The 18,476-nt window shown below is 37.5% G+C and overlaps 1 protein-coding gene across 4 annotated transcripts in view; it reads right to left on the bottom strand.

The window, feature by feature from the left end:
* The window catches only part of ptprea (protein tyrosine phosphatase receptor type Ea), a 130,730-nt gene that overhangs the window by 28,657 nt on the left and 83,597 nt on the right, over positions 1 to 18,476 (bottom strand). The window contains exons 3-9 of one of the 4 annotated variants that reach the window (XM_079846054.1): positions 13,880 to 13,957; positions 9,354 to 9,444; positions 8,938 to 9,011; positions 6,127 to 6,210; positions 4,082 to 4,218; positions 2,568 to 2,658; positions 679 to 755 (exon numbers count right to left, since the gene is read on the bottom strand). In XM_079846054.1, the coding sequence (XP_079702180.1) occupies positions 679 to 755; positions 2,568 to 2,658; positions 4,082 to 4,218; positions 6,127 to 6,210; positions 8,938 to 9,011; positions 9,354 to 9,444; positions 13,880 to 13,952 (627 nt within the window). In that variant the 5' untranslated portion in view covers positions 13,953 to 13,957. Of the gene's footprint in view, positions 1 to 678; positions 756 to 2,567; positions 2,659 to 4,081; positions 4,219 to 6,126; positions 6,211 to 8,937; positions 9,012 to 9,095; positions 9,260 to 9,353; positions 9,445 to 13,879; positions 13,958 to 18,476 lie in introns of those variants that run through there. The other 3 variants (XM_079846055.1, XM_079846056.1, XM_079846057.1) reach the window with 3 other exon arrangements.

The following is an 18,476-nucleotide window of genomic DNA, read 5'->3' as shown; positions in this document are numbered from 1 at the left end:
AAATTGGTTTGACGTGTTTTAATGCATTATACTTTATAAAGGTGTAACAATTAATAGATAAGTATTATAATGTATTATCAATGTGGTTATAATTATTCATAGAGATAAGGTGCATTACAAGGCATAATTAATGGATTTTTATAATGCACTTTATATATTTAAGTAAAGTATTACCAAAATGTTTTGCTCTGATAACAATTGTATTTTGAACAAGAAATACATGTTTGAACATTATTATTCTTGTCATTTTATTATTTAAAATAAAATAGTAAATTCTGTACAATTCTGACAATAGAGTACTGCAGGCGTGATCAGGTTTTATAATAGCATTTTTCATTTTAAGAGTAAAATAAGGTCTGTGGTGGTAAACATAACTTGACTATACTCACACTCACAACATAAACTACACACACTCACAACCCAAATGTTGTTATTTAATTAGAAACATAACAGCTTCAACATTTGTTATGGGTTTGTGTTGTATGGTCAACTTATGTTTACCACAGATTATATTACTCATAAATTGAAAACCCTCACTATAAAACCCCCTAGGAATTTCTCCAGGAAACTAGTGGCGAGTTAGTCTTCTGACTTTGACGTCGCGACTGCAGCGCTCTCTTTCTCTGTCGACTTGATCGCAGTGCATTGACACATTTTACGGCATGGCAAATCACTTACGTCAATATATGATGCATTGACATAATCTGAAAATGGGACCCCATCGATCGGTGTTAAAATCACTCTGGAATGATCATCTGGATAACAGGAAAGTCAAAAAAGGTTGTTTATTATTTCTAAACATAGACACAGATTTGATTGCTCCTTCTCAGGCCTTAAGTGAGTTTGTGATATAACTTCTAAACAGAAAATGTACAAGAAAAAATATTTGAAAAATAAAAGTAAAAGAGTGAAATTACATGGATGTGGGCACAAGGAACTGAAAGTGATCAATGCTGCATTTAGAGAAGTTGAGATTAGTGAGGATGAGGGTGTTTGTGAGGGTGGCAGCAGGATTGAGGCAAAATTTCAGTGTGATATCACAAGAAAATTAGATGAGCTGATGTCCAAACATGTATGGCTCATTAACATCAAATATACGGGGATGAAAGCCGCTCAGATATTTATTCCTGCCCATTTCTCCTGCATGCAAAATGTTGATTATGAGAACTGGTTGTTTGCTTACCATATAATCTACCAAGACCGTAATGTGTGTTAGGAGTAGCTTGCTGTATGTTGTTAGGACATAATCAATGATATTCGCTTCACCTGTGACTTTTCATAATGTCTTTACAGCCGAAACAATATGTATTGTATAAAGTGCCATATAAATAAAGGTGACTTGACTTGAACAGATGAAAAGACAAAGAGAAAAAGAGAGATTTCTGGATGGATGGATGGGTGGGTGGGTTGGATGGATGGATGGATGGATGGTAGGGTGGGTTGGATGGATGGATGGGTGGATTGGATGGATGGATGGATGGTAGGGTGGGTTGGACGGATGGAATGGGTGGGTGGGTTGTATGGATGGATGGATGGATGGGTGGGTTGGATGGATGGTTGGGTGGGTGGGTTGGATGGATGGATGGATGGATGGGTGGGTTGGATGGATGGTTGGGTGGGTGGGTTGGATGGATGGATGGATGGATGGATGGATGGATGGGTGGGTTGGATGGATGGTTGGGTGGGTGGGTTGGATGGATGGGTGGGAGTGGATGGATGGATGGGTGGGTGGGTTGGATGGATGGATAGTAGGGTGGGTAATTATTATAATGTTAAGGTGTATTATAGTATTATAAGTATTATAATGTTAATGGATGGATGGATGAATGAATGGATGGATGGATGGATGGATGGATGGATGGGTGGATGGATGGATGGATGGATGGATGGATGGATGGATGGATGGATGGATGGGTGGGTTGGATGGATGGTTGGGTGGGTGGGTTGGATGGATGGATGGTCGGTAGGGTGGGTGGGTTGGATGATGGATGGATGGATGGATGGATGGATGGATGGATGGATGGATGGGTGGGTGGGTTGGATGGATGGTTGGTTGGTTGGGTAGGATGGATGGATGGATGAGTCGGTGGATGGGTGGGAGTTTGGGTTGGTGGATGAATGGATGGATGGATGGGTGGGTGGTTGGACAGATGGTTGAATGGATGGATGGGTGGGTGGGTGGTTGGATAGATGGATGGACGGACAGGTGGGTGAATGGATGGATGGATGGATGGATGGGTTGGGTGGGTTGGATGGATGGATGGATGGATGGATGGGTGGGCGGTTGGATGGATGGATGGATGGATGGATGGATGGATGGATGGATGGATGGATGGACGGACGGACAGGTGGGTGAATGGATGGGTGGATGGGTTGGACGGACGGATGGGTGGGTGGATGGATGGATGGAACATTCAAACATGAAAATATCTTAATAGAAATAAATAATCAACTATTTGAATGTACATGGACTAATATAGTAATGTAACAAAGCCTGTTAATACTATTATTACAATTCAGTAAAAACACAAACAAAAGGCAAGAAAACATAAAGAGAGATTTCTTACATGGTAAGATGTTTGGATATCTGTTCTTCTCCTTGTTTTCTTCTTTATTGGCCTCTTCACATGTTCCTTGGGTCGAACCCCCTGGTAATGACTGTCAACAATACAAACCTAACATGTTAACAACACTAAACCAATGGCCATCCCACCATAAGCACACGTGATCTTGGATGCGGCGTCAAATAGAGCTGGATGGGAAGAACAGATGCCCTCTGCATTATACTTGTGACTTTGCACATGTTGCGAAACGGTGCGTATTGTGATTTACGTGTATATTGCACTCTCTTGTCTCTACACAAATGCATTGTTGTGGATCACGCAGCTGAGATAGTCACCCATCACTAAACTTAAAAATGACTTGATTTAATTTAACTGAATTGCACTTGAATTGTTACCAACCACATTAGTTCTTAAAGAATTGTGTATTTGAGCAAAACTGATCATGCTGTTCGAATTCCCACCAAACTTGTCGTTTTGTTATTGCTGAAAATGAATGATATTACTGACGCTTTGTTCCTGTATGTATAGGCCATTGTTTAACCAGCAGAGCCTCTTCCATTCCGACTTAAATAGTTTAAGTGGCCATTAAGATTGTTGAGCATAAACATCGTTTCCATGGGACAGAAAATTCACATGGTTCATTCAGTGTTCCTGAATCACAGGCCTGTGAGAGGAGTGAATCTTGAATCATGCGTCTAAAAGCAGAGAGGGGCATTCTCGAATGAGTCAAGGCCTGATGACTCCTCAACATCTTAATTCCAGTAATTCTCAGTGGGAAATGAGAGCAGTTGAGCCATCAGCAAATGTGGAAGGATATCTGCTGATCCACATGAATGCGCCCGAGTGTTTCTGTTAATAACAGCACGATAATGCAGCATCAGCTTCTTTACGAGCCACAAGCGAAATAACCGCTAAACTTTCAGCAACAGTGATGTAATCAGTGTAAACAATAATAATGAGCTACAGCACTTGCAGACGGGATCTAGTTTTGTATTTATTTTTATAAATTCTATGACTGGTGTTGAAATAATTGACACCGAGTTACCAATAAAATGAAAACTAACACGCTACTATAATACATGAATAAATATGAAATTAAATATTAAGTTAATGACATTCAGCCTTCAATGATTTCTCAATTAATTAACTAGCATTGTCTTGCATCATTATTAAATAACATATTAAAACTGATTGATGCTGTTGAGATTCAGATTTTGTCTTAGCTGACTAAATTTGTGTCACTGGAAAATTAGTATGCTGTGAAACACACTACTAGAAATATCAAATCAAATATTACATATAATTAAAGGCCCTTTGCTTCAATGCTTTCTCAAATAAATAACTAGGATTGTCTTCATTGCATCATTAAATAATATATATATATTTTCAATATCATATTTGATTGAAGGACTAATTAAAGCTACTAAAGTCATGAGTGTTTTTCTTGTCAATATGATTGTATTTTTGACATTTTTGACCATGAACATACAACCTTAAAATACAACATAAAAACTCACATTATACTCTTCCCGGAAGAGTTTCCCATCATCGGCCGAGCGTATCCGATACTCTTCTTCCAAGTTGTCTACAGGGATGGGGAAATACGTTTTGGATGTGGAAGGGGATCTTGGCAGTAAGACCACCGTCTGTTGCTCTGTAGAGGAAAGCGGTAAATTAATGTTAAAGACAATCACTTGAAAAGTGATGAATCTTTAGGAGATGCAACATTGTATGTGAATTCAAAACAACGTTTACTTCAACACCTCACCAAATGAGATACACCACACATGCAATTTGATTGCCAGATGGCATTCCGTCACTTTTAGTGCAAAAATAACTCTCTTGCTGCATTCTATATAGAACTGCTATAGAAACGTTCACACCTTGATTGCTATTTGAGGACAGCACTGCTATTTCCTGACCTTTTATATTCTGTCTTTCATTGTTGTTGTTGTGTTTGTGTGTGTGGTCCTGGCAACTACATTATGGGGACAACATTTTCCCACAAAGATGCAATATCCGAAATCCTTGTGGGGACATTTTTGGTCCGCATGAGGAAAACATATTAAGTGATTTTTTTGTAATATTTAAAAATGCAGATAATGTTGTGTAATGGGTAGGTTTAGGGGTAGGGTTAGTGTAAGGGGAGAGACTATGCAGTTTGTCCAGTATAAATATCATTATGTCTGTAGAAAGGGCTCATAAAACATGAAAACTCTCTGTCTGTCTGTGTGTGTGTGTGTGTGTGTGTGTGTGTGTCTCTGTGTGTGTGTGTGTGTGTGTGTGTGTGTGTGTGTGTGTGTGTGTGTGTGTGTGTGTGTGTGTGTGTGTGTGTGTGTGTGTGTGTGTGTGTGTGTGTGTGTGTGTGTGTGTGTGTGTGTGTGTGTGTGTGTGTATACATAGATTTGGTCTGAATCATCAATCATGATTGGGTTTGATACTAGGGTAGACTGCCAGTAAAAATGCTCTGTTTACATCTCTATTTTTGAATTCCATAATTCAGACCCAAAAAAAGTCCTTCCTAAATATATAACAGGACACTGTTAAAGGTGCACTATGTAACAATTTTTCAGCAAAATATCCAAAAACCACTAGGCCAGTGTTATATTTTTTTTCAGTTGAGTACTTACAATATCCCAAATGTTTCCAACTATTTGTAAATCGTGAGAAATTGTTATTTTAACCAAGGAACCGGGACGTGTGAGGGAGTCGCCTGTCGATTCACCCTTCGCCGGGAGTTTGATTGACATGCGATCTGACCAATCATAATCCGCCATTTGCCGAATCCGCCATTTTTTTGTTCGACAAAGCAGTCAAGAGAGTTCGTAGATTAACGTTGGTGGACTTGAACTTGGTCCGCGGTTGAAACAACATTCCTTCTGAAGTCCTTTCATGTTTATTTGATACTTTAAATTAACTAGAAGGAAGAGATGATCAGTTCACAAGCAGCTTTAACTGAGGCGCTACAGTGACCTGTCACCACACATTAAAGAGCCACAGGCAACCTCTAGTGGACGGAAAAGTTACATAGTGCACCTTTAAATACATTTTTATTAAAAAAATATCATGTCAAACCTACGGTCACAGTTTTGTCACCCAGGAAAACATGCTATGGGGCCATTCACACAGAACACACTTTTCCATTAAACTGCACTATTTTTCCATTGTTTTTCAATGTAAACATGCACTAGACTGACGTCTTTAGCCGTTGCGCTCCCGTCTCGTGTCTTTTGCAGCATCTTGCGCATGACACGGCATTCTAAAAATGTGGCACTCAAGTTACAAAAAGTTCAACGTGTCTCTAGACCTTCTGCTTTTTTACGTTCCAATGGCCAATGACCGATTTCAACAGGAAAAACGCATTCTGTGTGAACCGGCTCTAACACCATAATTGTATTTTTCAGGAAATACACACAGCATATGCATACTGTATATGCTTCATAAACGCAAATGACCCTTGTAGCACCGAAAGAAACCCACAACCATTGGGTTAGAGGTTAGAGAGGGTGAGATGTTAGTTTAGACATCCATGCCTGTTCATGAGACACAACATATACCTGACCTTCTGATGGCCAGCCAAGATCATCCTCATCCTCATCATCCTTATCATCATCATCATCATCATTATCCACATCTATATATTCCTCTATACAACACACACATAATGACTGGTGTTACTCAGTTGTAAAGCGTTTAGACTTTAAAATGAATAAATGCAAAAATAATGCAGATACCATTTGTACTACAAAACATTTAAAGTCATTGGAAGTAGTAGATTTAATTAGGTTAGTTAATAAATACAACTATAAAATTGAAGTTAAGTGGTGCTTGCCATGCAAATGTCACTAGCTATGTTTCTATCCAAAGTCGCGAATGTAATTTATGCGCAAAAATGCAATATCGCATAAAACATTTGCGGTGTCATAAAACAAACGGTGAGTCGAAGAGAACATAATCGTTTTTTCCGGATAAATTACCGCTTAAAAAATCACTAAGAAGCCACCATATATAACCATTTTCGTATATAATCAATTATTAATCTCAGAGAAACTTGAGCGTCTCAATAAACTTGTTGTCATGTTTTCAGAGGCAGATGTGCTGTTTGGGAACGCAGTCATGTTAGACAGTTCCAGGAGGGAAATATACCGAGCATCTTTGACAACAGACTTCTGAATGACCAAAACAGCATTTCAGATGCGGCGCAAACAAGATTTTTCCGCTGGTAAGTACAGTTATGCTGTTTTATCGCGAAAGTCACAGATTTGTTTTATGCGCATCAAGGAATTTATTCGGTAAATGCAATTCCATCGTAGTTTATGTGCATGTTTTCGTATCGGACTCAAACGCATACGTTTTTTCCGCGCATTTTTGGAATTTATTTACATTTAAATTTATGCATTACGCTTTTATCCAAAGTGACTTACAGTGCCCTTATTACAGGGAGCAACATGGAGTAAAGTGCCTTGCTCCAGGACACACTGGTGGTGACCGCTGGGATCGAACCAGCAACCTTCTGCATATCAGTTCCATGGTTTAACCCACTGGACCACCATCTCACATTTATGCACATCTTGGCGTTTCCATTCATCATTTTTTGATGCGATATAAAAGCATAAAAATAGGTGGATGGAAACATAGCTACTGTCACAATGCTAGGGTGCTGCTATGGGGTTGCTATGGAGTTGTGGGTGGTTGCTTTGTGGTTTCCTACTGACTCAAATCAAAACTCTCTAAATTAGTCTCAGCGACTTTCTGATCTGTTTCGGGTTTCAAGTAACACAATTCTAACTATGAGTAATATAAGTGTTTTTCTGCGTGTTTGCAGACTTAAACACTACCGTTCAAAGGTTTGGGGTCAGTTAGATTGACATTTTTTCAAATAAATTGATACTTTTATTCAGCAAGGACGCATTAAATTGATCAAAAATGACAGTGAAGACATTTTTAATACTACAAAAAAACATTGATATTAATAAGAAATGTTTCTTGAGCAGCAAATCAGCATATTAGAATGATTTCTGAAGGATCATGTGACACTGAAGACTGGAGTTATGATCACAGGAATAAATTACATTTTACAATATATTCACATAGAAAACACATATTTTCATTTGTAAATTAATACTGTTTTTACTGAATGGTAGTGTACATCAAAGAGACAAACAAATGGTGGCACGAAGAGCAAGAGAAAGTTGGTAAACCACTTCCTTTATACAGGTGTGACGTTCACCTCTGAACACTGAAACAATCGCTGATATTTAAATGTTAATATGCTGACTGGACTGAACACAGTCCATGTCCTTTAACACTCAAACTTTTCCTGCATGTATTGAGCTTGTCGTCTCTCGTCTTGGCTAACGGAATATTCCTTGAGAGAGATTTCCGTCAGGATAATAGGAGAAATAGTGCAGAGGAAGTCGATTACATAAATCTGCAAGACCTTCGACAAGACACACAATCTGTGGCGACAATCTGACCCTATTTTGCAGGGGATCGTGGCAATCTGAGATTCTGGAGACTAAATCCAAAGTTTGCTCTGTCTAAGAATCACAACCCTAGTTTTACAGAGACCTCTTTAGTGATGTCTTTCCTATGGCTAACCATGAGCCACAGCTTTTGTGTCAAACAAGCAAACTCTAATTAAAGCAAACAGGAACGTATGTTGAAAGAAGAAACGTCTTCCTCTTTCGCATTGTTTAAGTCATGTTTGAATATTTTTGAGGAAATATTGATAATGGAAACGGCATATTGTTTCCGCTTACATCTTTGTATCCATGCAACAAAACAATACACAGAGTTTAGCCAAAGTTTAATATTCCCTCACTAATATTAAACTAGAAAAGAAAAAGTGTGTCAAGACAACATTTGCTGTTGGCTGACAAAGTCTAGCCTGAAAAATGTTTACTCTCTAACCAACTTTTAAATCTGTTCTGAAAATATAACAAAAATAAGCCATGAAGAAGAAGACGTTTGTGAAATAACAATGTGTTATCTTTGTAAACCTAACAGAAAAATTCAGAAAAATGTATTGCAATTAATGGTTTGGTTTTCCATTGTCAACATCGGGGATGCAGATGACAACATTCCTCAAAAATCAGCATAATATTATCCATAATCCACAGGCAAAATGAACTTTTTAGGCAATTGCAGAGTCGTTCTGTACAGAATAACACGTGTAGCACACGGACACGCTCACATCCTGCTTTCTTATGCCGCACACAACATCTTGAGGCAACAGGAAGCTGAATATAGCATGTTTGATAAAGTGAAACTTGCCAAGATGTCTCACTTTACAACAGAGTGTCCACCACTTACAGTGTTCATCCAATCTTAAACAGCTGACAGATTCAGAGCGGATAAAGAAACCGTTTACCTTGCTCCTCCAGGATGCCATTTGGTACTTTCTTGTCGACGGCTGTAATGACAGCTTTCCTCTGGTTTTTCAACCTGAAAGACAAAAAAGAAAAGGAGGGTTGAACATATCAGGGAAAGACGATATATCACAAACCCAAGTCTTCAAGTTTGTCTCACCAACGAAAACTTGAGCTCTTTTTCATCAGAGGTGCTGTTTCTCCACGGACACACGTTACACAATACACTCTCTACCGCTAGAACCATGCAAAAATCTGTGGGTTTACTTCTATGTATGAATAAATATATGAGTGTGTGTGTGACAGCATGTCTCAGTTCCTGTCCCTGCCCTTAATCAGATAGGGCGGAGCTAGTGAGCATGACAGACTCACAGTTTTTAACTCACAGTGTTTGTGTGCGTGTATATTTGTGCCATACCTGAGGCAAAACCAGGTCAGCAACCCAAGAAAAAGCACCAAGACGGACAGCACCAGCAGTATGGGCAGGATGTGTGAGATGTCCGGGTCCTCTAAAGGAAGAAGGAGAGGCAGTCAAACCCACAGTGAACAAAAGAACAGGAAACTGGCCCACGAACAGAGCCGCTGGAGCTGCTCCGGCGCTGAGCGTTTAAGTGAGGTATGGCAGCCAGTCAAGCCAAGGCATTATTAGTGATTTAATAGAGAGCCTGGTGCTGTTTTGACTGCGAGGATAAGCATCGCTCATTCATTTAACAGCAGGTTTGACATGAAACACCCGCTAAACCCCGCAATCAGCACTTTACTGCTGCCCAAATCACAGGCTGCCTAATCCACCGCAGATTTAACACAAATCCACGCGGCCACGCTAATGCTTACGTAATGCATAAACACTGACAGTGACCAGGGAGGATTCGAATTTCATCTCGCTGGGAAAAGTTATACAACTACAAAAGCTGGTCACAGTATTGGTGGGTTCACATTTTGACCACTGAGTATACATGACTTTTCCGGTTATTTGTGAGTAATACCTACATTTTGGGGAATATAAATTTTAAAATGTCTGAAAATGTCTCAAATTTAAAAAAAAAAATATTTAAACAGTAATGCACTGTAGAAAACAATGCATTCTGGGCGATAGAAGTTTCATTTGTTATGTATATACACAAAAAATTAAGCTTTTTTTAAGACTTACGCATTTCAACTAATAGTAAAATTCCATAAATTTGAATATTTTAACTAACTGTCACCCCCCCTTTTTGAGAATGCACATGAAAATGCACTATCCAAACTTAAAGGGCTGTAATTCAAGAATGCTTTGGAATATAGACCAAAGTTTGGTCTCATTTTAAAGAAGACACTCTGCAGATTATTGCAATACAAAATATGAAAGTATGAAAAAGTTATGGAAGTTTAAATTTACTGTAAATGAAAAATTCTGTACTAAATAATTTTTATTTCATATAAAATATATATTTTACAAAAAATGTTTTACTCTAAAATTACAATAAGATCAAAGCCATATGTCTAACCAAGTTGTGTTCCAAATTTGAAGTTGATATCACAAAAATTGAAGTTCCCATGAGATTTTGTTTAGGCGCTAAACCAAAAATAGCCACTGGTTGCCATTCAAATTCCATTGATTGTTTTTTGATGCATTTTCCTGTACATTTCTGTCCAAATATCCCTTCCATCTCAAAACAGTCACCAAATATGGACCCTTTCGACAATATGTGTTTTGTCAAGATTGGAAAAGATTTTGATTATAAAGTAGTTAAAATAATTGTTGTAATATGAAACATGATACCGCCCACTAGGGGAGGAGCCCGCTAGAATAATTTAGAATAACGTTTCCATGGTAACACAATGTCCGATTTCAAAAACGGTTTTCATAGGATGAATTTTGAGTTTGTAAGCTTTCAAATGATACCTAATTTATGACAGTTACTTAAATATATGATACGAAAAAAGGCGATCAAAAAAAGAGCACCAGGCGTCCCACCTGTGGGATGGTGACAGTTGAGGGGTTAATTGAATCACTGAACAATCCTTAATCAATTATTCAATTAAAACATGTAAGAATTATTCAATTACATTTGATAGAATTTTACTATTAATTGAAATGTATAAATCTTCAAAAAAAGGCATGTAGAACTTTTTTTTTGAGCTACAGGAACAAATTGAACATGAATTTGCAGTAAAAACAAATTTTTCATTTGCAAAAAAACAAGAACCCTCCTTCAGTGCCATACTTTGTTTTTAATGTATGTATGAAATAAGGTGACATCATCTAGCGCCACCTTGAGTGAAACAACTGTATCACAGGGACCTGTTTTCACACAAGACAGTGACAAAATCAAGCATTCTGCGTTAGTTCAGGCAGGCCACGTAGTCAAGCTCCGCTATCAGCTGATTGGAAAAATTCCAACCCCACCTGTATCAGCTGATCCGATTCCTATGCACTCAATTGACCTATCGGTAAGGGATAGGTTACCCCCCCCCCCAGACCCCCCCTTAGTTACTGTTGCTAACTCGGACAAACAAACGGAGTTGCTATATCTTTCAATGACAGTTGTCAGTATGAAAACCTTATCCCAAGATGTTTCTGGACACAGAATGTAGCGTATATCCCGTCCGAATGAAGGCCAAACTTTACTGATGGTTTATCAAGTTTATTATGTCATTTTTACTCCAAAAAATCATCGTAAGAGCTGAACAAACAAAAGCATAAGAAGTGCGCATTAACGTCTCATTCTAAATCTATCTCTCTCCGTTGCATTACCATTAACATACACAGCAAATCACACAAAAACACTAATACATTCTGTGTCCAGAAACATCTTGGGATAACAGTAAACAAACACAGAGCTTATGACTTTTCAGGGGTGCAGTTAATAACTGGTAAACTTTGTATCTGCAAAACAACTCTGATAAACTGCGTGCAAGCTCTCCCTTTCACTACCCATAGACTATAATATCCATCAAAATAGGAGTCTTCCTTAGTAGGACAGATAATGTAGACCTTAAACATATCTAAAATTTAATTAATTTAAACTGAAATGTAGACCTTCGTCTTTTTGACCTACAGTGTTACATGACGTGAGAACAGTTAATTATTTCGGTTTGTATGTTAGCAGGGACTTTAATCGTAACTTAACGAGAGTATGACAAACAGAAAATCCTCTCAGGATCCCTGGAATCAGTGCTACAGTACCTCAGGCACGACATTTTAGTTTTTTGTAGCATAAACACCATCAAACCGATCAGAGCTTCGGTTTTTCCAATGTTTCTCTATGGCGCTGACACCTAAAGATGTCCGAGTTCCGGTCCCAGCGCAACTGATACTCAACTGCATTCGAGGAGAGGGGCTTAGCGATAGGTCAGTTGGCAACTCTCAAACAGTGCGCCTTACTTAAGCGTAGCTTCATTTCAATCTGCCTGCTTGGCTGTTTCTGCTGCACGCTGCTTTGCGACCCACCTCAACCCCAGCTCCTCCTTAAACTGTGTTTGACGTAATCAATGTCATTCTGTTGTCATTGATGCATACGCTGTTCTAAATGGGGGATTTCGCTGCCCTCCCAGTAAAAAAATTGGGAGGTTGTCCCCGGAATCTGCTGCTGTTCCCTGTCTTGGCTTTCCATTGAGCTCATGATGCCAATAAGAAGTTGACTAAAAGTTTGTCTATGGTGTTTTTGACTTAAGTGGACCTGACTGAAATGAATATAAAACAAGAAAAAAAATACGGGAAAAAACGGATGGATCGATGGATCATTTGATTGCAAAATGATACCATAGACCCTTTTTCAGTTAGTAAACTTTGTGACGTTTTTTTGTGGGCGACGCGTAGCTGGAGGCAGAAGGATTCCCCTGATGGCTTCACTAACACTAGCCAGCAAGTGTTTTTAAGGTGAGCTTGTTTATAAAATGACTGGAGTAATTGTATCTGAATATGTAAGGCCACTCTCTGTCCGGGACCGTGACTGTTATTTTAAAAAGTTAACCTTAACGGACAGAACCAGATAGACCTACCCGTACACGCTCACTCAATGGACGATCTGACAGCATTACCTCTGGTTGAGCATTACACCCAGGGCCGGCCCGCGGCATAGACAGAATAGGCAAATGCTTATTTTTACCTTAAACTTTATGAAAGCAGCTGTTCTGGTCACTCAGTGTGATTTTATAAAAAAAATCATGTCAGTTTTTTATAAACACATATCGCTTTTTTAATAACCTAATGCGTTTACTCTACTGTTGTGCAGTTTTAAGAGGATATAGGGCATTTTTTTAATGTTTTTGCCGACATTAGTAATGATACTTATATACAGGTTTATTTAAAATAGCAACATTTTTTTGTAAAATTCACATTAAATATCTGAATTTCTCAGTTTAGGCACTTCATGGTGAAAACATGAATGTGCATAGTTTAGATCGTTAGATGCCTATAACTATGTGCTAAATGGACACGTACAAGACTTAAAACACACAGATTTAACAGATGAGTTTTGTGTCGTACGATCCGAAGTTCTGCCTAGCCAGCACCTGAACACACACTCACTCCAGTCCGCTCGTTTTATTGCGTTTAACCACAGCTGTCGTGGTGTTTTTGTCTGGCAGTAGCAGCAGGTATGCGGTAAAATTTCAATTTGGAGTCTGTACTCTGTCGATCCTGGCACCCAAAAACACAACAAGATGACATGTTGAGCTCAGACTCCAGTTTTTCCTTTGTTTTGTTTTGTGACGTCGGCGCAAAAAGGGTCTATGGCCAATATAAGACACTCTAAAGATAGTATTTCATTATGAATTTAACTTCAGTGAAGGTAAAATTGCTAGATAAAATAGTTTGTGTGTATGATAAATGTGATACTCTGCATTTAGAATTGTTTAGAGAGTTTAGAGAGAAAAAAACAGGAATGCTTATTTCATAATTATTAGTAGTATTAGTATTATTATCATCATCATCATCAACTATAAATAATGAGCACTTACCACTGCCATTGGTATCTGTTGAGTTGGATGCGTCTATATGTGGAGCTTCAGTTACGAAAAAAACAAGGAGCATTGTGTCTGCAAGAGAAGAAGAGAGCATATCAGTAAATTATTTAGAAATATGCAGATCATTTCCTTACTAAATGTGACTACATTACAGTCTAATCAAAAACAACCGAGCAGAAAGATAAACAGCACTGTTTCGCTTCCTTTCCACTAGATGTCACCAGAGTCATTTAAATACAGTTCCAGTACAAACGCATCTCTGTACTGACATTTAAACCATACGGCTAGATGCAAACTCTTAATAGATTAGACATGATTATTTATGTTGGAGGGATTTAAGGTGCACATATGTTACACAAAATATAAAGTGGGTTAAAATAAAACCCTAATCTGAATTAATCTGTGAATTTAGAGGTGTTAAAAGGCTCATCTGATGCTTAATCTACTCATTATTAAACCTGAAAGTGTATTTTTTGGGAAAAGCAGATTATTTACTGTTGCCCATCAGCTGTGTCTGCCGTTCCCCCTAATCTGCATATCACGTGATCGACACATTTAGCAAAGGCAGAAGAGAAGATCTCTCCTCAGGATTTGCTCTCATTACTCAAACGGTGCATGAAAAGTTATGCATCATACTTTTGGTTAGGGGTATATATTTAAAATCCCTAACCCATAGTAAAAGTAAAAGTGATGCTTGATAAATACACAGAGAGTGATAGTGTGTGTGCTAGCGAAAGTAGGCCGGTCTCTATCTTCCTCTCTATCTGGAGGCCAGATGTCGTGGGCTACTTCTGGACGGGAAAAGCCACGAGAATTGATTCAGTCTCAGTTCTGCTATCAGCGCTGCTCGAGAGAGATAAGACACTCCACAAAACACCCACGCACAGCCGCTGATGCTCTTCATTGACAAAATGAAGTGGGTGATGCCGCTAATTCACTAAACCAGCACAATGCATATATAACAGACACCGGTTACAGACAAAGCCCTGCGGTCCTGCAGTGCAAACCACTCAACGCTAGAGAGAATCCTGGAGGTGTTCAGACTCCAAGACTGACAAAATATCAGCAAAAGTAGGGGAGTTCAAACAGTGTCAGTCTAAACTATTTCAGACAATTATTGCATTGCATGATTAAACGTTTGAATGCAAAGTATCTAATTTAAATAAATAACATGCTGATTTTACTTCACTCATTTCTGGTCTGACCGTGCATAATTCATCATTAGTGTAGGTTATGTCACAGATACACTATACTGTTTAAAATATTTGTTAAATGTTTTTAAAAGACATCTCTTTATATTCACCAAGGCTGCATTTATTTGCTCATTGTAATATTGTGAAATATTATTATAATTTAAAATAACTCTTTTCTATTTGAATATACTTTAAAATGTAATTTATTCTGGTGATCATAGAAGAGTTTTCAGCATCATTACTCCAGTCTTCAGTGTCACATGATCCTTCAGAAATCATGCTAATATGATGATTTGCTGCTCAATTAACATTTATGATTATTATCAATTAATTGAAATGAGTTGTGCTGCTTAATATTTTTATGGAAACCATGATGCAATTATTTGATGAATTTGAAAGTTCAAAAGAACAGCATTTATTTGAAATAAAAATATGTTGTAACATTATTTATATATGTCCTTACAGTCACTTTTGATCAAATTAATCCATTCTTTCTGTATAAGTTATTAATTTCTATTTATTTATTTATTATTAATTAATTAATTATTACTATTATTGATCATTATAAATAGGGCCGTCAAATTGATTAATCATCCAAAATAAAAGTTTGTGTTTACATAATATATGTGTGTACTGTGTATAATTATGCATATTTGAGTACACACACACGTATATATTTAAGAAATATTTGCATGTATATACTGTATTATTTATATTATATATATAAATGTTAATGTTATATATAAAATTATTATTATATAAAATATTTTTATATAAATATAAAATATTTTTCTTAAATATATACATACATGTGTGCATTTATATAAACATAACAATTATACCCAGTACACACATATATTATGTAAACACAAACTTTTATTTTGGATGTGATTAATCGATTTGATAGCACTATAAATGCATTATGATTTATTATAAATAATAAATAAATACTTATTATAAATTAACAATTATAATGTATTAATTATTTATTGATGTAATTTATTATTCTATTTATTTATCTATTTATTCATTTCATATTTAATTTATTTTAATGATTAAAATCTTACTGACCTCAAACTTTTAGAGTATAATACATTAAATCCAGATTAAAAAAAGACATCTTAAACCAGTCTAAAACGATTTGCTGGTCTCCTTGTCTGACTACTTGAAAAGTTCCCTTTGAAACCAGCCACAAAACAACACCATAAACATTAGCTTGTCACATCACATGACTACATGTGAACTGCAAAAAAATATTCATAAATTTAAATAGTAATAACGGAGAGTTACTGCTCCCAAAAAAATACACTTTCCTTTATACATTTATACTTTTCCAAAAATCCTGATTATGAAAGAAAAAAAAAACAAGTTAATGGACATTTTTTCTCAACTACTTTGTGTTGCATTATCAGCGTACACCAGGCGTTCTCCCTGGTAACCTCACAGACTGCATCATTCATCAGGCGGGGTTTGAAATAAAGTGCTCTCTGCATTAGCCGCTGTGATAAACCGTGATCAAATGCTACATTTTTCGATAGTATCCCGGCGCATACTGGAGTCCGGACAGCAGCAGAGCATTTGAGTCCATACAGTATCCCACGGCAATTAATACAGACCTGTGAGCTGCCTGCAGCGGCAGAAAGACTGATGGGAGCATTCTAATGAGAAGAAATGACCCTCCCCGTTTCCTGCGGTATGGGGCCGATAGCCAAGCCCGGGGAAACGAGTGCACAGGTAAGCATGAATATATTCCGTAGCGTGCATATGGACTGCATCCGAGTGAATGCATGCAGATGAACAGAATCGTGTGATTTAGCATATGCTTTTTATCCAGAGGGACGTTATGTCTCAGTGGAGATACATGGGGTAAGATGTATTGTTCAAGGGCAAAGTGGGGACAAGTTTTCCTCAGAGACAGCACTGTTTACACACACACACACACACACACACACACACACACACACACACACACACACACACACACTGCTGTGTTTTTGCTAGGACACAGTAGGAAACTGTTAAAGTAAGTGGGGCAAATCAGTGACACACATAAATCTTGTGTAGCCACACTTTACTGCAGGCAAATGGGTCTGACAAACCTGTGTCTCTCAGTCTTGAGTGTTAATAGACTGTGGGAAGCTTCTTTAAAGATAGAGTTCACCTCAAAAATGAAAATTCAGTCATCATTTACTCACCCTCATGATGTACCAAATCATTTCTTCCATGGAATAATACAGGGAATATGTCTGTTTTCCGTACAATGACAGTGAATGGAGACAAAACAACAAAAAAGCAACAAAATCATTGTGTGCGCAGAAAAATCATATTAGAGTGATTTCTGAAGGATCATGTGACACTGAAGACTGGAGTAATGATGCTGAAAATTCAGCTTTGATCACAGGAATAAATTACATTTTAATATATTCAAATAGAAAAGTTTTTAAAAAATTTTAAAATTATTTCACAATTTTAACTGACTGTATGTTTGACTGTATTTTTGATTTAATAAATGCAGCCTTGGTGAGCAGAAGGTAAACTGGTAGTGTATATAATAAATAGTTTTACAAAATCAACATTACAATTCACAGCATTAAAATACTCATGTTTTTATTTTTTAAAAGATTATATTTAGATTAAGCAACACAGATGATGGTAAAGGTAATCTAAATCCCCTTAAAATATAGGATTTTAACATGCACAATTAAACGTTTATTATAAAAAATGTTTTAAAAATCTTATGTCAGCTAATGCCGATATTTACTGTGCATAAGGTAAAACGATGACAATTGTTATTTTATTCGGAGTCTTTAAACAAACTCAACACTAATGCTAATTTTTACCTTTACATAATTACAATGAAACCTCTCGTCCCGCCTCGGCTGTCACCATATCCCACCCTTCCCTCCTTCAGCGAGCATGTGATGTGTTTGCTGTGGTCAGGAGTGGTCTGCTGTCTTTGCCCCCAGCATATATGCCACTTCTTAGAGTCATTATTGTAAATAGGTCATGGGGTAAAACTAACAGACAGGATTCTTTTATACGAAAGACATTTGCAGATAGCCTTGGGTGATTCTTTAACCCGTCCCCAACATGTGCCGGAAACGTCCCTGGATGCACTCGCTGTATTAAATGGTAAGTGAGACCATCTCGGTTTATGTGTGTGTCTGAGCTGCAAACCATGAATTAATGACGCTCTTTCGTGGGGGTTTTTAGCCCACACAAAAACTCCCATCAACCGCTCGGTCTATAAATGAGGAATGCTCCTCTGTTCACACAGACCTATCATTTCCTTATGCAATCAGCTAAAGCAAGAAGAACAAAAGTATGAGTGTATGAAGAGTTTAAACGTACTTGGTTTGAATGTGTGTGACCAAATTCTCAGCACACCTGAAACTAAG

The sequence above is a fragment of the Gobio gobio genome (assembly GCF_949357685.1).
Source record: "Gobio gobio genome assembly, chromosome: 20".
In the NCBI taxonomy this organism is placed as follows: domain Eukaryota; kingdom Metazoa; phylum Chordata; class Actinopteri; order Cypriniformes; family Gobionidae; genus Gobio; species Gobio gobio.
This window is presented reverse-complemented; position numbering and strand designations above follow the sequence as displayed.